This window comes from Anas platyrhynchos, chromosome 5 (assembly GCF_047663525.1).
Source record: "Anas platyrhynchos isolate ZD024472 breed Pekin duck chromosome 5, IASCAAS_PekinDuck_T2T, whole genome shotgun sequence".
Taxonomy (NCBI): Eukaryota; Metazoa; Chordata; class Aves; order Anseriformes; family Anatidae; genus Anas; species Anas platyrhynchos.
In genome coordinates this window covers 27,803,835-27,831,817 of record NC_092591.1, presented here as the reverse complement: position 1 = coordinate 27,831,817, position 27,983 = coordinate 27,803,835, and the positions used below count along the sequence as shown (strand labels likewise).

Sequence of the window (27,983 nt, the reverse complement as noted above, 5' to 3'; positions counted from 1 at the left end):
TGTTCCCTTTTATTTGCTCCACTTTTTAGCCATTTCCTCCTGTTTTTGTCTGATCTTACGGCCGTAACAATCACTGAGAGGACCCAGGTCACAGGGATTAAACACTTTTTTCCAATGTGCTGTGTAGATCTTACTTAATGCTCAGATATCCTCCACTATGAGGTACAGACTGACTTGAGTGAAATAGTCTTTCCTTTCCCTGACGGATGGATGACTAAGGTTATGCGTATGTCTACAAGGACTCTTTTTGTTGAACATTTAGGATCTTGTGAAAGTATGAATAATAGCAGCTGAAGTCCATTTTGGCCAGGACTTTGCTAGAATTGCCTAAAAAGCCAGTGTTTAAGTGATTTATGTTGCTGACTTCACCATTGACACGCAGGGTATTTTTTCGCTGTGCATGTAATTTCAGAGAGGCCGTTTCAGTGCGTGCATTATTTTAGAAGTACAGAAGAATCTGAACACAAAGCTGCTTTTATTTGTTCTGAGGTGGTTGATTAATTCTCTTCTCTCTGAAAGTATGTCATCTGTGTCTGATAAGTGACTCTGGTAATGCAGGATGATATTTTTTATGACCAGAATTATATTCTGCAGTGCTTGGTTTTCCACTTCTCTTTTCTTTCCATACTAGGCAGTAATGGAAGGATTAGCTTAAAGCTTCTGGTTATAGTTGTCTCCTGTGCTATGTGTTTGCTTCGCACTTTTTGTGGTTTACCTTTGGTTCCCTGTTTTGGGGGAGCACAGACTCATGTTTGGTCAAGGCTGAGTATATCGCATGGTTTCAGAGATTTTCATTTGTTTAGGTTTGTGCTCGAGGACCTGTTTTTCCTGAGAAAGACACAAATTCTAATCTCTGTGAGTTCTAAAATAATGCTTCCAGTGTTTTCAGGTTTAAATGAGTTTACTGCAAGTTTGTGAGTAAGCACAAACTCAGAGCTAGACTGTTGGATTCACTTAAATAATAGCTAAGCATGAGATGTCAGTGATGACAATGTGATTAACGCTCTGCTGGTGCTGGTAGAAGCACCTTCCCTGCAGGAGCCTACCTCCAGCACACAATGTGGAACAGCTATGGCCATTGTCTTTGGTATTTGATGCAGCTCTAATGCCATTGTAGATCTCATTAGTCCACGAAGCAGCAAGGACAGTAATAAAAGAGATGAATGAGTCTTTGAGGACTCTGGGGAGGATGTGCAAAGCAAGTTCATAATCAAATTTAAAATGAGATTCAGAGAGAAAGGGCCTGATATTTTTGATTTGTTTCAAATAAACTTTTCAGCACTTGAGCATAGAACTGTGTACATACCTGTTGTATTCACTAATCCATGTATAGCATGTAGTTTCTCTAATAAATTTTGTCCCTGTTACTTGATTGTAGTTCCTGATAACTCTTGCTTATAATTGTTCTAGTTTTGACCAAAATTGTAGCCCTTCCCTAATATATAAAGAATTTTACCTCCTTTCCTTTGTTAAATGTTCTATGTACTAACAGTGTTACCTGTGAAATGGCAGCCGTTTGTATTGGAATCTGGGTAGTTTCATTATTAACAAAACCAATCCAGTGTTAAACTTCTAGTAGAAAAATTGCTTGCAGATTTTAGCACCTTAGTGTGAGACCACTTAGCTAAATTAAAGAGAAAAAGAAAAGGAAAGAGGTGAGGAATGAGTAGAAAACTTACTATTTTTCTTTCTGCTTGTTTTATAGGCTTCAGGGATTCGTACGTGTCTGATCTGGTGTAGTTAATTTTAGCTAAAGCCTCTTTCTCAGAAATTTCTCTCCTGTTCTCCCTCTGTGGTGCTTCCAGACTTCTCCTGGATTGTATCATTAGCTAAATTTTGCAGCAGAGGCTTTTATACCGGCTGGGACTTCTTGGGTGGGGCGTTTGGTAAGTCACACAGTTGTTTCCTGTTCTTGGGCTGAAGGGGCAGTGCCTGCTCTAAATTACCTGCTCGCGGCTTTTGCCAAGAACATCAATCTTCTCGTGCTATTTATTTTGCTCCATGAGCCTTCCTTTGAGATGGACGAGGTCTGGGGACTGATCTGAATGGGGGTCTTCATGATCTCCAGCCATTTGCCACAGTTGTATGAATGGCTCTTGTCCCTGTGGCTGGTCTTCATGCCCATCTGCACAAAGCAGGGCAACTTTCACTCAGAAATTCATTTGGCCACGGTGTTTTTTGTTAACTGTGTGCAAGGACCTCTCATTAACACAAACTTATTATTAAATTCTATCAAGCTGCATCCGTTTTTAAAAACCAGGTATCATTTAAAAGGTTAAAAACTGCAATTAAGCACTGTGCAGTCTGATACCAAACTTGCATAACATTAACTCTTCTGGACAGCCCCTCCAAAGAGCGCTCTGTCCATGTTCATTTGCTCCAAACCTGCCTCCAGGAAACTGCCCAAAGGGGGGATCAAAGCAGGCGGCGTGCCAAAGGTTTGTGTTTCAGACAGTTTGGCACACGCTGAAAGCTTGTTCTTTCCTGTATTAAGCCATGGGCAGATGTCCATTAAGAATGATTAGGCAAAATTTATATAAAAGCCTTGTAAAATGTCTTTTTTTTTTTTATCCTCTTACTTGAGAGGTTTTGTGTGGGCGTGTATTTTTTCTAAATTTATAAACCCTGGCTTTTGCCCTTGTCCGGTAGAGACTGCTCACCCACCCTTTTCCGTTTCCAGGCGGATTGCTTTTCTGTTATTTCAGTTCTGTAACTTTCTCCAACACTGTCCTGTTTGGCATATTATGAAGGGCTTGCAATAACCCTTTCAGTGCCACTGCTATCTTTGCCTTAATTCAGGACTGGCTGATGTATTCACAAAAATAAAATGGAAATCTCCTCTTAAAAGTAAATTGAAGATTCCTCCTGTTATGGCTTTCTGTTTGCATGCAGGGAACGTGATGTGGCTTTCATTTGTTCATTGACCATTGTAATATCCTCACACTGGGCTTCTTCTTCAATACTAAACCAAAACCCTCACTGAAATCAGATTTCTTAACAGCTTTGGCAATGGAATACCTTCAGCTCTGAAGCTGAGGCAGCACTATCTGCATGTGCAGAATGAGTTAGCAGAATTTGGGAAAAATGTTTCCAGCTATGTCTTAGAGTCAACTTTCTTGTTCTTCTTCTCCTAGTAAAGGTTGCTTACTTCTTCATTCCTTATCTAACAGCAATTGATGCTTTCTTGCTTCTCCAATAATAGCGTTTAAATTAAGCCTTAATCAGCTCAGTAGTGAGGTACAAGTAAAATGAGCCTAACTGACCCTCTGTTTGGTGCCCTGTATGATATGTGAATTAATACAAAGTGTTGCAAGTATACAGTCAGACCAGAAATGTAGACTCAAACCTGCTTCTTTTAACAATTCAGCGTTTTACTGTTTTTCTCAGGAATTGATTTGGCCAGCCCCTAGGTGCAAATTATGATGCAGGACAGCAGGAGATAAAGGCTAAATATTAGGTTGGTAGGTTTTTTCCAGCTGGGGTAAGTGATTCTCTTTAATAGCGGGCTGTATGCGGAATTCAAATGGAATTCCTCAAAAACATTGGGTGGGGTGGGTCAAGGATACGTGTATAAAATAACACTCCATGCTATGCATGTAACTTTAACACACGTGAAAAAGCCATGACCCTGGAAAACAGGGTACGTATGGGCACACTGTCTCCTCTCTTTCCTGACCAGATGTGGGTAACTGAGGTTGCTACTGAGTGTTTCTTCTTTAGATGTAGAAAGATGTTTCATTCATATGCAAAACGTCCCCCAGATGAATAATTAAGCTCTGAATGTACTGTAATCCTTTCCAAGTAGTAGAGGGCTAGCTATTCTCTTCTGTACCCAGCTTTTTATTTGACATGTACATTTCCTTATTAAATGGAGAATTTTTTCATAGTAATTGAAATAGAGCTCTTTCAACACTGTTTGCAGAGTAGCAAGTGGCTGGGAGACGGCTGAACACGGTAAATCATCCATACTAATTTCTCTTATCTAAAGAACTGTATTTGAGCTAACTTCTAGAACAACTGGGCCAAACAGTCCTGTTGACATTCCCCGCAGAAGCAGAGCAGTAATGGGATGAATGTTTAGCATGGGAGCAAATAATGCATGATAAGGTTGATAGTTGCTGCTCAGGGAAAGGAATAAAAAGGAAGTGGACAGTTAAGAATGCTTTATTTGTCAGAAGGGACCTTGAGGAGATGTAAAGGTACTTTCCCTCGTGTGTGTTCTCTGGAATGTGTACGTGTAGAGAGAGGGGAGAAAAGTATTACTTTAGGTGCAGCTAATTGAAAATACTGTAGGAGATAATGTGTGTAGCATATTGCTTCACCGTAGAGTGGCCAACTTCAGCAAGTTTATTGTCCTGATTTTTTATGGTGACCAAAAATAAGTTTTTTTCATCTTTGTTAACCAACTGCATTTCTTCAGAAGACCTCTCTGAAGCAGGAATTCATTGTTTCTAAAGCTGTACTGTTGGCAAGTAAACTTTTGCAGTGTTTCTGTGGTAAGTGCTTTTGTCCATGATAGCGTTTTGGGATCCCAGCATCAGCGTGGCTGGCTCAGGCTTTGATTGGAGGGTTTATATTTAGTTGCTGGTTTCTTATAATAGTTTTCAGATGGAGATGTTAAAGAACACATACCCTTGTGCTGCTGTAATCCTTGAAAGAGCATGGGGGAGTGAAAAAGGAAAAAGCATTTATGTGTTTGGGCAGAAGCAGACTTTGGAAAAAACAGCAGCTGCTTGCAGCAACAGTACGCTGAAATTTATTTTTAAGAAATCGGGTAGCCAGTAAAAACGCTCATAAAATCAGTGGGTAAATCATTTGCATTGTGCATCCGGACAGGGGCTTAAAAAGAAGTAACACTGGGGAAAGGTCCCTTTTTAATTACAAAAGTTGTGATCTTCCAGTTTACAAGTAGTACTCAATTGCAATTACTTAATAGTCATCGGATACCCCCTCCTGTTAACTCCTGTGTTCTGTATTGCTAGAGCACTTCCAATGCAAATTAGCGTGCATCCAAAAATCAGTGGCATATAAGCTGTAATTGTACTGCTAGATGCACCTTCTGAGCAGGGCACGATCTTTTCCATCAAAACCCAAAGACCCTGATCTGAGCCTGGGTTTAAAAGCCCCTCTCCAAAGGGCTTTCCCAGGAATCTTTGCTTCCAAAAAGAAAACTGAAGTTGAAGTTTTGGGTTGACTTTTAGAATTTAGAAAAGATTTTAACATAATTATTTTGACTTTATAACTTTAACTATTTTTGTCTTGTCCAAATTACTAATGAAGTGAATCATACTAGTTCTCTTTGATATGCTTCCCAGAACATGTCTCCCCTTCATCCAGCACTGCGAGGTAGGTAGCTGCCTGCAGGCGTTGAACTTCTCGGTCCTCTGCAGCCACGCTGCATCTTCACTTCTGGGTGAGGGACAGCAGGGCCTGGCCACCACGACATGAGGAACCAGGTCTTGGCTCCAGCTGAGACGTGGGCAGGAGCTCTGCAAAGCTGCTGGTTGGGAAGGATGTGAAGTGGAACTCTTTCCCATGATGTATGGTAAAAGCAGAGAGCTGCTGCTGCTGTGGTGGTAATGCACTGCACGTCTTGGCAGTCCTGGACAGTATAATTTTTTTTTTGCGGGGAAAAAAAAAGTCTGAAGCGTGCTGTAGTCTGCTTTGACTTGAGCCAGTTTGCCTCGTGGTTACACAGCACAATTTTCTTTCTTCCATCCAGTAATAGGAGCAAATCATAGAAAGCTGGGGCTGAGTGAGACCCGGAGAGGTCACCTGGTTAATCCCCAGCTCTGGAGAGAGATCATCTCAAGGGCCTGCAATAATGGAAACTCTGGATCTATTCCTGTACTTAAAAGACAAACAAAATTGTAACACTAACCTGGTTTGTTTCTTGCTTAATTCAAGTCCCTGTATGATGGATAGAGCAGGAAGAACATTTTGTTTCCTTTCTCTTATTGTTTTGCATTCCCGGGAGGAGGAGTTACATTGTTTTCCTCCATTGGTTTTCTGGTCTTTGGGGTAGATACATTCCATATTGGTGCCCCTGGGCTCCAGCTAATTCTACATCTGTCTTCAACTAGGGTGCCAAGGGTTGGACGTGGTGCTCGAGATGAGGCCAAATAGATGCTGAGAAGAATTGCTTTCTGTCTTGCAGAATTAGCATGCTTGTACAGCTCAGTCTCATTGTCTTGTTGGCAAGGTATGATGTTGATTTCTTCTCCAAGCCCGTAATCCCTTGTAACCTTGTTTTCTGTCAGTATTTGTGATCTAATCAGTCCCTATATTGCTACGGATCAACACACCTGCCTGTATGGTATCTGGCGTCTCGAAAGAAATGGAGCACTTCTACTTTTTAGGCTGCCTTTTTTACAAACTTGTGTTTTCAAACGACAGCTCTGAAAGGACAGCGCAAAGACAGGATCAGGATGAAAATTCACAATTCAATAAACGTGGTGTCTTGAGTCATTTGGGCAAAATCAAGTACCGTTGTACCCAGGCTGGAGTTTTGTGGGACCCTACGCATTGCTTCCCCCTGTGTAGGTAGAAAATATTCAATCTTTACATTTGGCTAGCATGTCGTTTGCCCACTATCCTAGAGTAGTTTCAACCAGGCCACAAGTAAGTCATCTCAATATTCATTTTTAAAAATGTTTTTCTTGCAATTTATTACTCGAGACCGTGTCGATTTGCTCGCAGCACCTGATCACTAATGACCTGGATGAGGTTGTGCCCCGTGGGGTAGGTCCATACCTCTGGCCCAGGCGTGGAGCTGCGTGGAGCTGCCTTGTGCCCAGCTATCAGGGAGCGGTAGGTGGAACAGAAAAGGGAGCAAAACAGCCCGATCGGAGACAGCGTGAGCGGGTGATTTATGCAGGGCAGCCTGCCCAGGACTACACTGGGCTGCTAGAGGATATTTTTCTCTGCGGCGTTCGAGTGTGACTTTAGATGTGCTGGTTTTACCTTTCTATGGGGGAAAAAAAAATGAGCTTTTAACCACGGGTGGTGTGTCTGTTTCCACGCGTGTAGCTTCCAACTTGGTGTTGGGGGGGGAGCAGAAGGCTGCATGTTTGTTATTTAGGGCTGGCTTGGTTGCGTTGTGCTGTGAAGGCAGTGATGAATACTGGAGCTATCGTCGCAGCAGGGCTCGTGAAGAGGAGGGAGCTTGTCTGAAGCTGCTCTCAGGCTAATTGGAGGAGCAGCTCACCGATAAAACAGTTTTTACGAGGTTTATTCTTGCAAAAGCAGGGTGGATATGTACTTTGTATTTAAAAAAAAACAAACACCTTTCTCCGTGTCTCTGCTGCTTTTTCCTGGTGGGTTCGAAGGTGCTGTGGGAGGTGGGCTGGGGCTGCTTTACACCTCCAGACCCTCGATGGGCTGCGGGCAGTTTCCTCTGGGCTTCCTGCTAATTGGCTCCAGTGGCAGTTTCTCATTGTTCCTTGCTGATGACTCAGAGAAACAGGAAAGAGATCCCCTGATTAGCAAAAGGCACAGCCACCAAACAGGTGCCTGTATTCTGCTCCAGCAAAGGACAAACCTCCTCAGTCTGGATTTTTTCCTAAGATTCTTATCTGCAAGTATGAGGCTCAAGAGGAATGGTTCATACACGCTGAACGGGTAAGAAAAAGCCTGCATCCTCTTTTTGAATCGTCCTCATTAAAGCTGCACGAAAACGGAAGCCTTTTATTTTTCTTTCTAGTGATGGGGTCTGTGAAATAGCAACCAAGTGTTCCGCTTCAGGAACGACAGAGGATCGCAGTGTATGAAACGTGCAGCTTGTTTAGCTTGCTTTTTGTAGCTTTTGGTGAGATTTGCTGTTAAAGTGTGTGTTGGGAGGGGGGCTGGGGCTGCCTGTGTGGTGATGACATGAGGGGGACCTGATCTGAGAGCGGGAGAAGCTCCTGCTCGGTAAAAGCACCAAAGCAGTAGGAACTGTGCAATTCCTGAAGAGATGCCCGTGGTAATTAGTTTAAGTGCTTGCCAGCAAGCAGCCCAGGCTCTTGATACAAACAAGGGCTGCGTTCATTAAATGTGATGCTCCCTTGATAGTGAGCACAGGTGACTTTAAATTTAGTCTGTCTAGAAATCAGTTTAAGTAGCTTCAAGTACTCAAAAACACTCTGAGATAACCTTATCAGTTTTGTAGTTTCAAAAATCCTGCTTTTTCTCTGCTGTTAAATCCCTTCAGTAACAGAGAATATACCTTTCTTGTAAAGAACACAACGAATTAGGCATTTCTTATTGGAAGAATCTTAACATTTTTGTAATAATTGAAATTGGAATTTTTAGGTGAAAATATTTTTTATAATTGCATTTGATGCTACCGAGGCAGTTACCGGTGCAGAAGCACGGTATGTGTTCAGATGGTGCAGGCTTTATTCCTCAGCACAGCATACCTGAACCGAAGAGGACTCGTACTCCACACCGCTGTGTTAACTGTCTGCCTGGTGACCTGACACATGAAGAACGGTGTTAGTCCTCGAGTGGCGTTTCACTTCGCTGCTTTTAACCACCCGTAATGAGTAAGCACTGTGATAAATGCTTCACAGTGCAACCAGCTTAGTGCTTCATCCCTGAGGAGCCCAGGTATCCTCCAGCACAGCGTGGAGCCAAGCACACAAGTGCCTGCTGGCTGGAAACTCATCGCCTCTCGCATGGCAGGTTGGCAGCCTCTGCACAGGAGATGTAGGTGTGCAAGTAGATCAGGACAGAAATATTTGGTAGCACTGTTCAGCTAGTCTGGCCTGTTTTTGCCAGCACTGGCTTGCAGAAGGCCACTTATAAAGGACCTTTGCTGATACCTGCTTAAATTTGATTTTTAAGAAAATAGAAGCCTGATAGTTTTTTAATAGCAAAGTAGATGGACACTAACATTTTCCTGACTTATCCGTAACATTTTTTATAACTGTAATAATCCTATCATCTGTATACAAAGTCAAACATAATTGAAAGTTACTGTCTTGAAGTCTTTGGTTTTAAGCTGTAAGCTGAGCTTGTCACTCAGTGGGGCTGAGTTTGCAGTAGATAAGGTTAAGAATATACTGGTATTTGTTTGTGTTCTGTTTTGGTGTAGGTTTTTGACCCTCAGAGAGATTATCTTAATTTAGAGAGTTATTTAATTAAAGTTGCTGAAATGCAAAATTTAGGGTATGTAGTGTTTGTTCAAGGCATTTTTTAGGTTTTAGTTGCACACGGGAAGCACAGTCTTTAATTGATTTGAAGTTTATTAAAAATGGATGCATGCATGGTATAGAACTTATGGGAAATATGTTGTGTAAGATCACCCTGTGCGTCTTGCAGATGGGCCTTGTTCTAACTTGCAAGATGCTGTATAATAGTTTTAAGGAATTTCACTTGTGGCCCGGTGCATACCTGGCATTACATTTTATGGCAATCATTTAACTGGAAGCGTTGTATTACAGTGAGTGAAAACCAGTGGCACCCAAATGTTTGCATGAAAAAAAAGCTTCAACCGTGAGTTTGTGGGATACTGCAATATTATCTGATCCTAACATGCTGATGTACTTTGCTCTGTTAAACAGCAGATGCTGAGGAGTGAATTTCTCTAATTAAAGAAATTCCTTTTATGTTTATCTCTTGCCTAGATAGTTTAATAATGCAAGGTAATGGAAAAAAAGAGCTTCAAATCTGTTTTCCTGCTCAGCCTCGACTTTTGGCACGTCAGCAGAAAGGCTTGTTTTGATCTTTAGGGTTTTTGTTTGGGACAGCGTGTTCCTCTTGCCAGGTGGAGCGGCACCCTGCAGTGCAGGTCATGCCGGGCGTGGGGAGCTCAGGGTTTAGGAATGCTGCAGGGCCCGCACACAGCGGCTGCCCCAGGGACCCGAAGGGGCACAGATGCAGCAGGGAGACTGTTGGCAATACCCAGCATGAGAACCGCCAGCTTCTGGTAGCTAGAAGAGAGGAGGGCAGGTGGTTTGCACTGGTTTGTTACTTCTGTAAAGGTGGCTTGCTTTTCTGTTTACTAGTACTGTCTTAGATGTCATAAGGACATCATAAGACGTCATAGGCCCCAAAACTGCAGACACTTGGTCCAGTTTTCAGAAAAACACAACTCTTAATTTTTCTTGTAGATGAGTAAGAGTCATCACAATAATCAGTTTTTTCTTTGGGTATAATTCGGTCAGGCACTGATTGCACTTTGTGAACTCACAAAAGGGATGAAGATATTTGAAAATGTTTTCAGACCCAATGCCAGCCAAAAGCTCCCCCTGCCTCACTCACAGAGCTGTACGTGTGCGAATTGGAAACTCATACAAAGTCCAGACTTTCACTTAGGGGCAGTGATTTGTAAGTTTTCTTTGTGTTGGTCACTGGACATGGACATGTTTGCTTTTGCTTTTTTCAGCAGGTGATGGTTATGTGTGTTTGAGGAGACAGACCTTTGTTGGGTGAGACCACCTACACCATCTTGCTGAGGCTGAAGTAGGAACCTTACCTGCCCCCTTCTTTCTGGCAATGTTAAGTCAGCTTTGCTGTTACAAGCTAGCCTGCAGTGTGCTAGTTCTATTTCTTAGCGTTGCAAAATCTCTTCTTAAACAATTTCTTTTGAAGGTCATCTTAAGTTGGATGATATCCCTTAATTTGCTCGGTGCTGTGTTTATTGGCAGTGGAAAGCGCGGTGGTGCTGTAACTATTTCAGTATGTTTTCTCCTGGCAAATGCTGTGTTTTGGTGTTTTTTTAAACTTCTGTCCTGTCCCTTTAGCATTTGGAATTGGTGGCAGCCAAAGTCTTTGCACACTGGTAAGGTGTCAGATAGGGAGTGCTGGTTATTGCCCATCTGCTTCCACTATCTTCCCCCCTAATGACTTAAGGAAGGGTGTAAATCCAACATGCATCTTACAAGACATGACCTCAACCCACCCAAAGCAAGTATGCAGCTTGAACATCGGTGGGGAGACCTAAGTTTAGTGTGCCTTTCAAAAGCATTACCTATGGGCCTTCCTTCACAGGTGGGGACAGAGCTGTGTCCATGCCAGTGTACTTTGACTCTGCTCACAATTTTCTGCAATTACAGAAATGCAGAGCTCCTTTGGGCAGCTGGCAGCTTGCTGACCTTGCTTTAAACATCCCAGGATACCCTGAGAAACGGTCTGCTAAGTGCAATTGCACCCAAATTGGGATTTCTGGGGGCACTGCTCTGCGATGCCTCGTCACTCTGCTGATTGGCCCAGTTATTTTGGCACTTGGGGGCACTTGGTCTGCAATATTTTCTAAATCACTGAAGATTTAGAGACTTGAAGACAGCCTGAAGATGACTGTTAAGACTGTGAGCAATTATCTCTGCAACTCATGCATAGCGGCCGTCCCAAACAGATGGCAATGGATACCAAACAGCATGTAAAAGAGGTTATTCACTCAAACAAACAAAAGCAAAAAGTAAAATGTTTAAATGTTAATTGAATTATTTGACCCTCTCTCCTTTCCATTACCAGATTCTGCGCTGCTGAATGTTGCCTGTGTGGCATGTTTACCTGGGATGCTTTGGGTGCAAAGGGAACGTAGCTAGATGGTGCGTTCAGAAATCTGCAGGGAGAGGCTTCAAAATGCCGTGTTTGCAGCTAGCTTCAGTGCTGCCGCTGCTGAGGAACACTTGCTCAGCTTTCTGGGAAGTTTGTGTTCAGCTTGTGATACCAGGATCTAACTGAGAAGTCAAATAGCTTGACATCTCCCTGCCCTGTGCTGTCCTGGGTCTTTCTGAAAATGCTCGCTGAGTCCTGGTCTCCAAAAAAAGCAGACCTGGAACAGAACAAGAGAGCAGTGGAGATGCTTTTTGCCACCTTCATCTCAGGACTGTGTGTACTTGAAGGTGATTTTATATAATCAAAGACAGAAGTACGCGATGTCTTGAAACAACTCCTGGTTGGACAGGGAAGAAATATTTAGGAATATCTTGAAGATTAATGGATGTTCAACCAACTCTGATAAAATATTGTTGGCCTCAAGATCTGTTTCCTCTGCTCTGAGACACTGATTTAAACTAATGACTCTTGATTTTGGGCCAAGCACTGAAATTGAAAAGGAATTTATTTTTTTTGTATGTTTCCTTCTTGTACTGACGCAAAACGAGCCAGGGAGAAAAAGTAGCGTCTTGCATTTCTTTTGCCCAAAAATGTAGAAACAAGAAAGAGCGAAGTAAGTCTATTTCAGACAGCTTTTTTTTTAAGGGTCATTGCAACTGCAGGAAAAACGGTATTAAAGGATGTGACAAGCAGCTCGTGAAAGCCTGTTAAAATAGTTCATCTGGCAGACAGGAGTAATATGAACACCCAAATATCTTATCTGAGGAGAAGCAGCTGTTTGAACTGTTTTACAATCCTCCCAAATTACCACAGTTCCTACCCTTAAAAAAGGGAAAATGTAAGGGCAGTAATGCAGGCTGTTATCCTTGGAAAGCGTAGCAAACGTTTGTCAGCCTAAGGCCAAAAAATGTGGATTATCCACTTTGGTTTTTGTTGCACTGGCAATCCGTTTTTGGAGAGTCTTCCTTAAAATGCTTTCTGGTGTCAAAGAAGCGTAAGCCGAGATGTCACGCCAGCACCGGTGACTCGAGGGGACCTCGTCCTCTCTCGGTCAGCCACAACTCTTCATGCTCCCTTGTCGAGGAGCTCCAGGTTTGTCCTTCCACTCTCTGAAGCTGGCAGTGGTTCTTCTCAAACCGTAACGCTGAGACGATGGAGTATTCCCCACCTTCAGCGACGGGAGAGCTTTTGCAAGGACTGTGGGCACTAGTTTTGTGGCAGCTGTCCTCTGGCTGCTCCGGTAGCATTTGTCCTACAGCACAAGATTTATGATCTCACATGTGTTTTCTTTGGGGATTTTTTTCTTGCGTGTTTGAGCAGGCAAAAGTAGTTTAAGTGCTTTTATTTTCATTAACGATGTATGTGTAAAGATTTCGACTTTAGGCCTTATATGGGGAAAGTATTATAAACTCCATGCTTCTAAATAGGAGATTTCATTAGAAGTTGCCCTGTGAGTCATTGTTGTTATATTAATAGAGCTATTTCCAAATAAGGGTTTGGAACTGAGCCTTCTTCATGGCGAATGCTGCAGATGACTGGGGAAAATATACATTTAACTATAAAACAGTTTTTAGGTAGCCTCTCAATCAACCAGTTACTCGGATCAGCGGAGCATAGAGCCTAGATTGATATTGTAATGTAATCCTGAAGCTGAAGCACTTGCCAGATGGTATTACAGCTGGAAAAATCTTTGTTGCTTTTACGTGGAAAAGTGATTTAGAAATAAAAAATCTCAGGCTGTAACATATGAAGATGCTCGTTTCAATACTTACCCTTAACTCTGGCCTCTTCAGTTAGCTTCCTGCAGCTTGAAGCAGTTAAATCAGACATCAGCCTCTAGGAGTATGTGTCCGTTCCCATAGCTTATCTCTGTGCAGCTAACAGCAACACCTCCGAAGAAGCAGAAACCTCTCCAGGATGTGTTGTGGCGTGTGTGTATTCCTGATTTTTTTTTTCCCCTGTGGTGTGAGCGCTCACTAACTGGAAACATCTCGCCTTTTGATACGAAACAATGCTGTGGCACGAATTCAGAGGAGCTGTCATCTCTTACACAGAATCTCACGCGGTGATAAACGCTCGTATTAGGATCTGAGTGCTACAAAGGGCTTGTTACAGCCTTGGGCCAGGATGAGGAACAACAAAACACGTAACTGACACTTGACTTCTTTGTTTGGTTTGGTTTTTGGCACCTTCCGTGTTTTTCTGCCCTCCCTTACTCAGCCTCATGGAGCGTGCAGTGTGGTCAGGGCTTATAATGAAGGCAGTATACACGCAGGGCAAGAAGTGCCTACTAAAAGTAGCCATGTAATTAATCTCTTCTACACCAGAACTATTAAGGCCCCCATTTATAGCCCCTTAATAATAATTAGGGGCTGTAAATGAACTCTAAACTTTTACACCAGTTGCTGTGAATCGCAGGGTCCGCAGCTTGAGCCGCGGCAGGCACTTTGTTTCTGCTGCTGTCCGAGATGCTGAGAACTAGAGCTTTTAACTGGAATACAGTTAGGTGAGATCGTAATGGACAAATGCATTAAATATAGCCATTTTAATTGCTTTTTCAGTGAATTCAGGCTTTCCATTACGATACAATGGGAACTTGTTTTCTTCCTTTAGCAGCTGTCAGCCTGTACCTACAGTAATGATGATGTAAGGTGAGGTTTCTTCCCTCGTAGCTGTAGGAAGGGGATTCTTGAGTATGGTCCACTCTAAAGCCAAAAAAAGAAAAATAAAGCAGAACTTGCGAATGGAAGATAAAAATCATTAACAAAGCTCTGTCCTGCCAAGTATGTAAGTCGAAACATCACCATTTCATTTTGCTGCTAACTCAGCAAAAAGAAAATGAGGCTGCTTTACGATGTGTGGGAGAGAAGAGCAGCGATGCTGAAGGATGCTAAAGATAACGAAGTATCTGCATTGGCAGGAGGGATCCTAATGCTAAATGTTAGGTGGCTGACAGCTCCACGCTGGCTTTCTGTGTCAGGTTTATTGGCTTGCAGCTTTATTTCATGGCCATCATAAAGCTACTGCAGTACTCCAAAGGGCTGAACCTGTTCTTTCTGCAGACAAGTCTTTGCTTTCCTACCCTGTTCTCGTTACGAGTATATTCTTGGCACAGTAATGCTGTAGTTTTCTGAGGGGAATCTAATATTTTTTTTGTTATAATTTGGTTTTGTAGAGCTTGCTTTGAGGGATTTTTGTAGTGGTTGATGCTCAGAGAACACTTTGAAGAGGAACTATATTGATGACATTTAAATATTTTTATAGGGGTTAAATGATGGGCTCTGTAGTAATATTCTCACTATACTTAAGTTTATGAAAAAGTCTTTTTTCAGCTCTAAAAGGTATTTGGACCTCAGCAAACAAAAAATGAGGTAGCTATTCAGCAGCTGGAACAAGTTGGATGTTTTTTACAGGCTCATTCCATCTTTGTCAAACGCAAATTGATTTCTCAGTGGTTGGAGTATGGCTTTCTGAGACCAACTCCCCTCCGGGTTAGCGCTGTGAGCAGTCTGAACACAGGAAGCCTTGTGTGCAGGTAGATAACGCAGCCACCCTGCTGCGTGGGGCGATGGAGCAGGGAGCCGTGGCTTCAGAGGGGGCCAGCTGGAGGTGTGAGCCCTACCTCAGCTCACAGGGCTCCAAAATTACTGAGCTCTCCGGAGGTACCCGAGCACGTACTGCACTTTTACGTTAACCGTGCTTCCAGAGGAGCGTTGCCCTTGGTTGGTGCTGGTTGTAGTGACCCCTCATTTCATGAGGGACCTGTCTCTTGGCGTTGCAGAGTAAGGTTTTAAAAAGCGCTGTTCAAAAACTGTGATTTTTCTGGGTCTGTAGCATCCCTTTAACAGAAGAGTACTATTTACTGGCTTCGTTTGTTTCCCTCCTGTCATCTGTCATGGCAGGGACTGGACAGATTTACCTGTCAGCTGGCTGTTGTTTTAGAGAAGTCTTCATGATCTGAAAACTATGTCTTAGTAGCTTCAGGTATGAAATGCCTTCTGTGGAACGCCTTGAACTCTGAAACCAATGCTGGTGCCTTCCGGAGGTGACCTGGGAGCCAAGAGCAGTGTAGGCAGAGCCATTCCACGCAGGACCCTGTGCTGTGGTGCCGGAGGAGGCTGCCTGTGCTGGGAGTGGTTTGTTTCTTGCTGAGCTTGTCTGCCCCAAGCTCCTGACGGTCCCTTTCTTGGGTGAGCCGACGGCGTGGCATGCTCCTGCCCGCTGTCTCTGCAGAGACCAGGAGATAGAGAAGAAAAGGTAGGCAGTGACGGCAAAGGGCAAGGCAGGAGAGCTTGTTGGCTGGAGACTACATGTAGAAGCTGGAGAGCTAGCTGGGTCTTCTTTGGGGGCCTAGAGCTGCCTGGAACAGGTGGGGAGCTGGGGATTTGGGTGTGAGGGAAGGGGGACAACCTAATGGAGGGGATGGACGCATGGACCACACTGGTGTAAGCTGGAGCTCGTGGTAGGCATGCTGTGATGGAGGAATTTATGACTTGGACATAGGTAAATTTGTCTTGGAGGCATATGCTAGGGAAGAAAAACGTGATTTAAACCGCTTTGAGAACTGCTGATTAATTGCAGGCTGTGCACAGTGGAGCTGTTCTCAATATAGGCAGGGTAAACTGAAAGAGCTGGAGACTGAGCACACTTAAACTCATTTTCTTCAGTTTGCAAGATATCTGGTTCGAGGTAGCAATTATATAAAACTTTTTTTTTTTTAATCCAAATTGTGCCCTCCCCCAGATGAAAAGCTTTTAAAAGGTTCTAAACCTACAACTAATTCAGAGTATGTTACGAGAAGCGATCTCATACAAACTTCTGTGTTTAAAAGTAGGGTAGGACATCCCATGTAGAACCAAAGGCAAACTGAGCTGTGTTCTTGGTACCTGCAGGAATGTTTTGGGTATCTCATGCACACACGGTGTCAACTCAGCATCTCAGGATCTTTCAGTGGAGCGCCTTCTGTCTGATCCTGCCAGCTCCCCTCCTGTTACTGGTGTTTAACGTAAGACCCTGGAATACATCCGACCATGGGAAGATCTCTCTGAGACCTTCCAGCCACCAGAAGTTAACAGCTATCAAGTAACTGACATTCCTAGAAAATCTGCATGCTTTTCTGTCCTAATGATTTTTTCCCCCCCTGAGCTAAAGACAATATTGCTGCTCATTTATGGCTGCTGAAGTGGAGGTGTGGAGCTTTCTGCGTGCTCTGGGGAGCGATATTCTGCACTTGAAACAGCATGGCCTCATTTATAAAATGGGGATAAAATGTCTAGCCACTTTATAAGGAGCTTGTGAACTAATTAACTTGTACAGTTATTTAGGCAGGCGTATTTCTTTGCTTTTGTTGCCTTTATGTATAGGTACATAAAGTCTCTGCAAGAGTCTAACCACCTGAAAACTTGGGTAAAAATAAATGATTTTGTACGCTTACAAGCAAGTCTGCTTGAAATATAAATACATATGAAAACAGCAGCACCAGAGTGGGTAAACAGCGGTAAGCCCAGCCATCCTGTCGCTTACCTTAGAATAATTACTGGTCTGCATTTGAAGAACAAATCTCAATGTTGCCAAACTCCACCTTTTTCCTGCCCTGTCTGTATGTGGGAGAGCCTTTATAAGAATCTATTTCCTGTTTCCCAGACGAGGGAGGGGAAAAAATGTGTTTTCTCCTTGTTCTGAAAAACAAAAGGCAGGCAGTGACTCCACGCCTGCATCAGCTGCTGCTGTGGCAGCCTGAAAGCGAGCGTGCAAACAGCGGAAGGCTGCGGCCAGGTCCTCGGCTCAACCCTTGGCAAGGTGGCAGGCAGTCTGTCTGGCTCGTGGGGGCTCACCCTGAGAGTTTTATGGGATAGAGACTCTACGAAAGGTGATAAAGAGCTGGAAGCATCTTTTTATTATGGCACTTTGACCTAATCTCCAGAGCATAAAAGAAATTCTTAATCTTCCCTTTTTTTTTTTTTTTTTTTTTTTTTTGTGAGATGTCATCCTAACCCTGCTGTTTGCAGTTTTACGGGCTGGGTTTTGTCACAGATTATTGAACTTTGAAGGTTTGACTTTTGCAAGGCCCAGAGAAGATAGCAGCAGGGAGGAGTGCGTGCTAAAGCCACTCACAAAACAGTCGTGGCCCTTTCCAAGTGCAGCGCTAATCAACAGCAATAAAATGGACAGGATAAGAAGAGCAGAATGAGTTTTCTTCTGACTTAGAGCACTGGCCGCGTCTCGTCTTTATGTTCTCCATGTAAGGAAAAAATCATACTTAACATTTGCTCTCTTTGGGAGAATTCTGCAGTCAGTTCTGAGCAAACATGAGTAACAGAGGCATTGCGGTGCTCAGACACGTTGATTTATAGAGTAGCACGTCACTGGGTATCAGAAAGGTCTATGAATTAGTAACAGCTCCCCTCAATATTGCTCGAGGACTAAAAGCGAGGTTTGGGGCTTTTTTAGAGGGCAGTTGTGGACTTAGCAGTCCCCTTTCCTCTGTGGTGCTGCTACAAGGATCTGTGTGCGTATTTGCTGTTTCTGCTCTGTCCATCAGCTTGCAGCCCGACTGTAGCGGTTCTGTAGGGAATAGGATTGAGGGAGAGTTCCTTACTGTTGCAAAGGAATTAGCAGACTGGATAAATAATTTGAACTTTTGATATTTTACATGCATTGAAAGTCTAGATTAGGTTAATAAGGTTTCAGCCTCGTTACTGTGACTTTCTTGATAGGAGGTAAAAAGAGTCTCCTGTGTGCATCGCATAGCTTGTCACAAGTCTGCTCTGTAGTATGGTAATGTCTCTAACATAAATGGATTCGAGCTATATTACAGTGCAGGTAAAATATTGTCATTGTCTTGAAAAATAATTGCAGTTGCTGTTTGCCAGTAAGCACATCAGAATACAGCACTGTAATTTCAACATAGATCCATCTGTATCTGAGGGAGGCTTGAAAAAAGTTTATGAACTATTTGTTTCTTTCAGCATGTTTCATCTTGTCCTTAGGAGAGTAACGCTCTGTTCAGAATTAGGCTCAGACAGAATGCTCGTGCTTGACTCTTTTTCTCTTATTGTTACCACTTGGAGCGATCCTTTAGTTTCTGGCTTACATCAAGGGTGGTGACACTTTTTGTCAGAAAACTGCAAGACTGGGAGGAGATGAGTGTCTTCTGGGAACCTGCTGTGCTTCTCCAGCTGCTCTGACACAGCCTGCTGAGCAGCTCCTCTGGATTGCCCCTCTCAAGTCCAAGTCTCCTGTTTCTCCAAGTATTTTCCTGTGTTCCAGAGCAGCTTTGACTTCCTCCTACAGTGATATTTAACACAACATCCTTGCAGCATGGAACAATGGATCAAGGAGCTGCGTGTGATTTTTCTCTGTTTACAGTCTCCCCACTCTCGTTTATAGGAACTGATGCAGTTGTACACATTGGGAATTGTTCTTTGTTTTGTTCACAAGCGTGTGTGTGGAGCCGTTAGCACACGCATGCAGTTTGACAGCACAGCAGCAAACCTCCCGACTTGACTTCCTATCCCGAGGTGTGTTTCTGCTGTTTGTCTATAGACCAAGCAACTGCAGTCACCCCGCGGTGAGCTGGTTCCTGGGCTCGCAGGAAGCCGTTGCTGTGAAAATGCGGCTTCCAGGAGGGTTGAGCAGGGAGGAAAGAACGGGAAGAGGTTTGGCTCTAGCACCAAAAGGTACCTCACTGGGTTTCAGAGATCCTAACGAGCATTTTGTGCTGGTAGACTGCTGAAGAACACTCTTAAGAGAGGGATCGGTGATGCTTTTATTGACTACGTAAGCCCTTTTGAAATATTAGTTTACCATAACTGTGGTTTTAGAAATTAAAAAGTTTCATTTAAGTGTCTGAATGATGGTCTGGTAAGGTTTCTCTGTATCCATTCAGCCAAATTTTGAACAACATTGCAGCTTTTGGAGTCTCTAATATGTACACTTGTACAGAGCAGATGTTTGTTGCTTTCATTGCAATGCTGGGCTGTTTCTGAAAGGTTGCACAAGTAGAACAAATGCCAAGCTGCTGATCTGTTTCTCATTGCCAATATGTTTTTCTTAATCAACAGTCTGCTAACAGGAGTTGTGGTACAAAAGCAGATGTGTGCTGGACAGGAGGATGATCTGGTTCCCTTTGTTGCACGGTGAGACAGCGTGGGCCGTCAAGTTCTGTTGGCAGGTGGTTGTCTGGAGTGGAAATGAGCAATAAAGGAAGGGGGGGAAGCTGCAGCTTTTGCTCATGGTAGAGGCTAGAGGTGTGGAAGCTGGAAACCTCTGCACGTCCTGACTCGCACGACGGCAGCCTGGTGTGGGTAATGCTTTCCAGCGAGCTCAGGGATGGATGGGTTTTTCTCCCAAGTTCTGCTGGTTCAGAGTAGCCTTGGGCAAGTGTGACAAGGATGGTATCGAGGGAGCTGGGGGCACAGCTTGTTTTGGAGGTTCTCTTGCTGCTGCTCGAGTGTGTTCCTTGTAAAGGGTGGCAGAACCCATCTCCTCTTTGAGCACAAGGGGAGGATGAGGAAGGCGTTGGGACAGCAGGCAGGAAAGTGGAACTAAGCAGCTTTCCATGCTAATGGCCGTATCAGCAGATGATAAGATGCACTCATTCAAGTTCCAGGCTGGATCATCTTCCCCTCTCCCTTCTGCAGAGTCCCTCGGGTCAGATAGTTTGCCTTGGATCAATACTGCTCGTTGCTCGAGGGTATTCAAGGACTGCAGCGGAACCAAGCACTGATAAAGAGCCATTTCTACCTGGAAGAGGGCAGAACATTTTTGCAATGTGCTCTCTCTGCGTTTCTTGCAACCTGGTTTCCAGTGATCACACTGCAGCTTTTTTCCCCTTCTATGACTCTGAATGAGAGCGAAGAAAATGGATTTATAAGAAAAAACATTTTTTTTTCTCCTTAAGTTTTTTAATCAAAGGTAGCACAACCCATGTGGGGAGAGATGGTCTTAATTGTTACTAAGCTGATTAAATATTTATAAAACAAGGACTGTCTTACATTTAGAGCTCTTTTGTCTAGAGAATGAAAATAAATTGATTTTTCTTTCCTTGCTCAAATAATGAGTACTAGCATTCTTCCTGGTGCCTTAGGATGTAAGTATTTTCTGAATTTGTAAATGTTAGGAACTTAAACGTTTTAACCTTGCAGCATTATTAAATGAAGTAATGTTCTTTTAATCTGTTGAGGAATGAAGATCCAGATAAAGTTCTGTGTGCTTGTTCATCCCTATTAAGATTCAAAGAATAGCTCCAAATCTTTTGATCAGTCATGCTTACGTTGCCTTGAGTAGGCACTTGGATCCCTTCTAAGTTAGAAAGGCAGAAAGGAGCTGCAGTATTTAAAGATTGGAAAAAAAAGATTTCTAATAATGAGGCAGAAGGAGATTTAAAAAAAAAAAAAAAAAAGAAGGTTAAGAGGTGAATGTGATATCTAGCTAATAAAGTAAAAAAAAACAAAAAAGCTATAATCTAGCAGAAAGGATAACATTTATAATTGGAAACAAAAGGATGCTAAAGGTGGGATGCTTCAAATATTCAAAGGGTGTGCATTTTAACAATGGATGCTAACAGCTATTCAAACAAATCATGGAACAAAACTGATTTTTCCTTGTTGTCAGAGTAGAAGTTGAGCCCAGGTGTCTTTCTGGAAGGTGTGCTTCAGCTAAGCCTTAGGTTTACTACAGAGGTAAGGAGATGGAAGGCAGAGAAGAACTGGAGGCTTGTCCTGGCCCTGAGGCTTACTGATCTGGTGACCATGGTGTACCCGAGCATCTGGGAGCTCATTCAATGACCCACTCTGAATCGTCCCTGCTTCTCCAAGGGCCCCTGGAAATGAGTTATGGACAGAAGATGTCCTGTCTGGGGCAGCCGCCCTGTCTCGGCTGCTATCTTCTGCGGGCTCCCAGGCAGGAGGTAGGTGGCTGCATCACCCCCTGCACGTGCAGCGCGTGCGACTTGCGCAACCCCAGTAAATCAGGCTTTTCGGGGAAGCGCCCGGCAGGTGCCCGGTGTGCTGCTGGAGGAAATGCGTGAGTCATCCAGGGAAAAGCTGGGCGTTACCTGCCTGCATCTTGTCTGTGCTCCAAATGGCTGCTGGCGGCTGTTGGCTGGGCCGGGAAGACTTCTGAGCGTACACCTGCACTGGAAGAAAGTCAAGCGTAGTTACAGGCAAAATGTATTTTTTAACCAGTATAGCTTGTTTTACTTGGACAGCTCAGAGGCATGGGTGAAGGGTGACTTTCAAAAGCCATGTGCAAAGCACAGATTTCATAGGAAGTGCTGCCTACAGTAACAGCCACTCTTTGCTGGCGTGCTCTGTTTGTATAGGCAGAATATCTGCTCGAATCCAAAAAGCACGTTTTCAGTGTGAAACAATTAGAATTAGAAACAATTTTCAGTGTGAAACAATTGGAATATGTAAGCTACAAAAACCATCGTGGGGACTTAACTACTTAGTTTGTCTGCAAGATGAAAACAGTTGAAGTCAACCCCAGGAATGGATGCGCAAAGCTGATTGTACCTACCTCCCAGCTCTGGTCACTATTACATTTTAAGCTGTGATAAGTATTGTGTATTTCAACTTCTCTTTAAAGCCACTTTACAAACCATTACCAGTGAAGATGAAGCAAAAGATGAAAGGAGCTGCTTGTTGTCTGTGTGTTGCATCCGTGCCAATTTATTCCTTCTTCAGCTGTCTCTTGAAAAGGTTAATATTTTATCTGAGGAGGTTGGGCTCTGAAAGGACTTACTGAATCCTCAAACAGCAAAGCACCACTCCTTGTTGCTTTTCTTTCAGTGTAGGAAGTTAACCATCCTCGTTTAGTGGTCTCCCTCCCCTGTGCCTTGCCTCCTGTGTTGGGCAGAGCAGAAGGATTTCACGGTCTGCAGCACTGAGCACATTTGGGAGCTCTGGGAGCAGGGGACAATGGGCATCCATCACAGTTCAGCAGATAAATGGCAGTGCTTCACTGCCCAGTGGCATTATTTCAGGTTCTGCACTGTATTTTGCCATGCACCCAAGGCGTGATGGATGCAGATAGTGCTTCAGTTAGGTGGCCTTTTATTCACTCTTTATAAACTTGGCCACGGGGACAAGCAAGCAGGAAGATACCGTGTACAAGAACTGCTGCTCAGAGGTGTGCAGGCAGTGGAGCAGCGTAGCCATGGCCAGGCCCCTAACATCCATGACTGCTTACATGTGCAAACAAAGCAAAGCTTAATTTGTGGAGTAAAACAACTTTATTGCTTTCCAAAGGAGCAGCAGCAACATGTTCTGTTTTCTCATTAAAAGCCACAACTGTACTTTTTTACGGTAAAAGGAGGCTTCTTTACAAAACTTGAATTTAGGTCTCCGTGTGTTCTTTGTATAAACGTAGAACAGGAATTGGGAAGCAAATGAAGGTTTTGTTCCACCCTGGAGAGTTAAAATGCCTTGTCCTTCTCCTCACTCCTCCCTGGCCCTTTGAAGAAGCTGCACCATGTTTGTTGACTGTGATTTTTCAATTAGGTTAAGATCCCCACTTTTAATTTGCAGTTTAATCTACCACTGGAACACAAAGGGAAGTTCTTTTGAAGCTGATAGTTTTATATGCGTATCTAACAGCCTGGATGGATGGGGAAGACTGGAACTGGATCCTTAGCAGCAGTCATACGCTTTTTTAGATCTAACACTGAATGTGTAGGAGAGCAATAGTGAGCAGAATCTACATTTTATATTTTACCATTTTCCAGCCAGAAAAATGAAAAACTGGATTTTGAAGTTTTACCAAAAGCTTGAATGTGGAGTGCAAATCAATATATCAAGGTCAGCTTATGAGGGCGTAATTTCTTCTTAGCTGTTCTGTGTCATCTTTTAATGTGCTGCTGCTCAGGTGTGGTTACCCCAAGCTGGCTGACTTGACAGAGGTGTGTGGAAGGAAAATGATAGAGGGCTGCATGTGTTCAGAAGAACTTTGTGTGTTTCATACTTCTGGCCAAAGTATGGAAAAGCTTGCAAAGCGTAGATAGTATCTTCAAAAATCTGTTACCTTTTGTTCCCGGTGCTTCTGGGGAACTTGTGTAAACTGGAAATCCATCCTGTTTCTTCCTTCGTCAGGTGTGCAGCTATCCATTTTATAAAAACAGGAGAAATTCCTGGACAGTCCCCTTTTGTGAGGACACATTTAGAAGTGAATTATTTTCCTGAAGTTTTAAGGATGTTTTGGAATTGATGCCTGTTTTTCATTCCTGTTCTATAGTCTCGCCTTATGGAAAGTTAAGGCGATGGTGGTAAAGACAAGGGAAGAATAATTGTGCAAGAAGCTAATTAGAAAAGTTACTACCTGTTTTAAAGCACTAGCAAAAATAGAGCTATTGAAATGGAAGATAACTGTTCCTTTTCTGAAGTGAAAACAATGAGGCAACTGATGGTGCTGCCCATGTGCGGGTGTGTACGTGTTTATGTAACGTGGGAAAAAATTTGTACCAAACTAAGAATAGTGGTTAAATGTTTGTCCTCTTAGCTGCATCCTAGTCATGATGCAATTCTCAGCAAGATGTACTATAATTACACAGGGAAGTTGCTATTTGCATAGTGGAACACAATGTATTTTCCCTAGTTTCCAATATTTTCTAGAACAGAATGTCAAAGGAGAAAGGTTGACGTACTGCACTGGCGCGCTTGTCAGGTGCATGTACATGAAACGCACCTTCAGAATGCAGAAGTAGCTCAAGGTGCAGGATGAATACGTTTATTTGCTTTCAGCTCCCTGATAAGAGACCTACAAAAGTACTGAAATACTTCAGGTAATGTGTATCACTTGCATGTCAAACTTCATCTGTGTTCATTTATCTCTGCTTTAGGCTTTCTTGCTTTCACTCCCACCTCGGGCTTCTCAAACATCCACTAATTCCTCTGGAGTTCTCCTTTCCCTCTTCTCTTGTTGCAAAGTGCTTCTGTCTCTTTGGTCACTTGCCTGCCCGTGTATCCTAGCAGTAATGCTTCTATTTGAGGGCCTTTTCCTAGTCATAAAGCATTTTTCAACAAACCTTAAAAAAAAAAAAGTGGCTTTGCCATGTTTGTGGTAATGGTATTTCACTGAAGTGAAGTAGGAATCATTGTATGTGACATTACCACTCATTTATTGCAATCTCTGTACTTACAAACAAAGTCCTGAAAGCAATTTTTAGATAAAGTATGTAAAACGAGGCATCCAACAAGTAGTTTATAGTAATTTCTTTTTTGTGGGGTGGGGCAGTGGAGCTGGGATGGAGACAGATTTAGTGAAGTTCATACAGAACAGTCTTGGCAGACGCAGTAGTTTACTGTCCTTAACTTTGGTCCTGTACCTTAAATGCTCCTTCTTGTACCTTCTTGCTCCTTAAATGTACCTCGTGCTCCTGAGAGCAGGCACGGCTCGTTTTCTTATTGCATTACTAAAACATGACAAATGACAATCTCGTCTAACCAGAACAGCCAAGCTCTTCTGTCAGCCATTGCTTTCCTTTGCTTCCTAGTAAATAAACATCCATTCAAGAGCTGTAAGGGATTGTGAGGGGAAAAAAGGTGTAAAAAATTTTTGTATAGAACAAACTTTAGGCAATTTGAAGATTTTTGGGCAAGACTGCACAGCTTTTTATACAGCACAGCTGTTAAAGAATTCATCTGTACTTAATGGTGTTATTTTTAAGCCCACATTTTTTTTCCTCTCCATGCTTGGCTTAATATAGTTTTGAAATTCAGGGCTCATCTGATGCGTGTTCTACCATTTCTCTTCTTTTTCCTTGATCAGGTGAAATTTGGGTTCATAGGAGCTTCCTTTATTTTGTGGTGTTTCTCTCTTGATATAATCCATGCTTACCTCTTAACCAAGGCTTACAGCAGTGCAAGCACATGCCACCATAATAAAATGTGTCCTAATAACGTGTCCCGTGTGATAATTCAGCCATAATTCAGAAGGCAATCTGTCATAAGTAGACCTTTTTGTGACCTCTGTAAGTTTCCAGGAGGATTTTCTTTCTTTTGAGATTACTTTCAAATATTCTGATCCAGAAAAGGATATTTTTGATAGTTTGCAGTAATTCAAGTAGTTGAGTGCTTTATTATTTTTGGGTGGAAAAGTGATTATTTTCCTTAGATTTTTTTTTAACGTTCTTTCTTTTACTACCAGCATGCTTTTGCTCAGTGGCTAGTTTAACTTGATTTTGGAGAAATGTTCAAAACCAACAAACGTGATACAAAAGTGACAACCTGTGCGTACCGTGTTTAATTCCCCAGTTCCGCATTGAACTGGTGAGCTTCCAGCATGTGGTAGTGCAGCGCCTCAGCATTGGGGGTTGAAGCTAATCCTAGTGTGCTATCCCACTGCTTTTTGTCCAGACCTGTCCTGAATTTCTACAAGGGGCTTGATCACAAGGTCATCAGATCACATGGGGTTTTGCAAAGTGCTTGAGGTTTTATACCTGCCGAGTGCGAGGTTCAGATCAAATGGGTAAGTGAATGCACTTAAGCCAACTGATCAGAAAGTAAAAGCATGAAAGCTGACTCTATTTTTGTAGCAAGTTTTACAAAAATGACAGGCAGGTTATCCCTGCTAGGCAGCATGCTGTGGCCATGCCTCTCTAGGAGGACTTTGCAGGTACAGCTGAGCTCTCGGGCACAGCTAAGATCCCAGAGCACTGTGTGAGCACATCTCGTGTGCAGCACCTAGACTGTAATGAAGTATCAAGAGCTGGTATGCAAAGCTTCATTTTTTTTTTCTCCAAAAAATCTCTCTTTTTGCATGCCGAGAAAGAGCTGATAATGTTTTTGAGTGTCTGAAAAAGCTTAATCAGCAGTCCACTCAGTTTGAATCCTCAAAGGGAAGGATGTCCCTGCCTTTGCTCTCCGGATTGTTTGAAATGCAGCCTTGTCACTTCAGCAGAGGTGAGTCTGTCATTACAGCAGCCCTGTGTCCATCTGGGAGGCACGTGGGTGCACACACACCAACCCAACAGGTCCGGCTTCGAAGCTGGGAAGTGGCCTCTCTTTGGGGCTGAGCAACGCCAGCAGCACTTGCACAGCTGGGCTGCTGCTGGAAAGCTTTCATTTGTTTTCTAAATCTGAACTATTTCAGGTTGTAAGTTGGGCGCTTCATGGTGTGGTTTGTGTGCCAGAAGCTGGTGCTGGGCTCCTGAGGCTCTGGTCTGTGCTGGGTGTTAGGAAAGCCAATTGCAGTGTGTGTGTCTTGAATCGTACGTGGAATGCAAACGTGCGCTGGTGTGGGTGTGAACCAAGTCAGTTTGGTGACTTCTGGATTTTGTGGCCCTGCTCTTTAGAAGTAGTAGCTAAGGGATTATTTTGTAAGTGCCAGGAATTACAATGAATAGTTTCCCCTGTTTAATCTTACATAATGTAGGCTGTGTGCTTCATATTTTATAATGCATGCCTGGAGAAAAACCTCCTAGAATAAATTTCACGCTTATTTCCTGAATTGTTTTTCCCCCTATGCTGTCATCTAAATGTGACATTACCAGATAAAATCATTTGCTGCATTGAAAAGAGGCCATTCTTAGCACCAAGATGGAGAGAAACTTGTATTTCCTTTGCGGCTCTCCGTCTGTCTGGGAAAACTCTGCAAGTTCACTCCCAGCATCTCCCCTTTTTCCTTCGATGCCTTTCCCACCCAAGCACAGATAGTCCTGACCAATAACCGTGCTCACACAGATAGCCTCCTTTCCTGTGCTGATTGCAACTTTTACTCCTTAGCCCAGAGTTCCGTGCCAATTTGCAATTAGGGTTTTGTTTTCCATGCCATATTTACATAAGTCCGTGAAAACAGTCGTTGTGTTGTAACACTTACAGGGAGACTTCTGTGTATGGGTAGCAAGTAGGTCTGAATATGTTAAACAATCCCCAGGGAGAATTTGTTAGCCAAGTTTTAGAAGTTTTGCCTCTTTACGTGAAGCTGGAGGTCCAGCATATTTGGGGGAGGGAAGGAGAAGAACAGGAGTCTTTCATTTTAGCTTTGCTGTATAAAATGCGTATTGCACTAATGCTTCCCTGGAGTGCAGCCTATTCAAACTTCAAATATGGGGAAAGAAAATAGAAGGAAGAGTAAAATCCAGGATGAAATTCTCCCTTCTTATCTGTAACAAGGAAGCAACAGTGGCTACTGTGGCATAACTTGAGCATCTCACGCTTTACAGTGTGCTGTGAGCCCCCCATGAAGCCTACCCGCAGGTACTCTGACACGACTTCTGCCTCTGACTGAGCTGTGTGTGTCAAAAGGCATCCTTTTGGGCACTTGTAATGATAAATGCATTAGCTTCCCAACTCCAGTGGCACATATCCACTTGTTTGCGTTTTCTTCTCTCCTCCTACCCCTCTGAAAGAAAAAGAAAAGGTTTTCATCCTCAGCGACAGACTTTGCCCTGTTCTTTGAGCCTCAGTGTCACCTGGAGCTATTGTTAGGCTTTTTTGCCT

The 27,983-nt window shown here is 43.2% G+C and overlaps 1 protein-coding gene across 6 annotated transcripts in view; it reads left to right on the top strand.

Moving 5' to 3' along the window:
• MOB2 (MOB kinase activator 2) overlaps positions 1 to 27,983 on the top strand; it is a 111,662-nt gene that overhangs the window by 50,273 nt on the left and 33,406 nt on the right. Inside the window, exon 1 of one of the 6 annotated variants that reach the window (XM_072038515.1) lies at positions 6,150 to 6,202. The exons of 3 other annotated variants lie outside the window; for them this stretch is intronic. In XM_072038515.1, coding sequence (XP_071894616.1) covers positions 6,165 to 6,202 — 38 coding nt within the window. In that variant the 5' untranslated portion in view covers positions 6,150 to 6,164. Of the gene's footprint in view, positions 1 to 6,149; positions 6,203 to 7,488; positions 7,621 to 24,245; positions 24,326 to 27,983 lie in introns of those variants that run through there. 2 more of the 6 variants (XM_005019732.6, XM_027458879.3) reach the window with 2 other exon arrangements.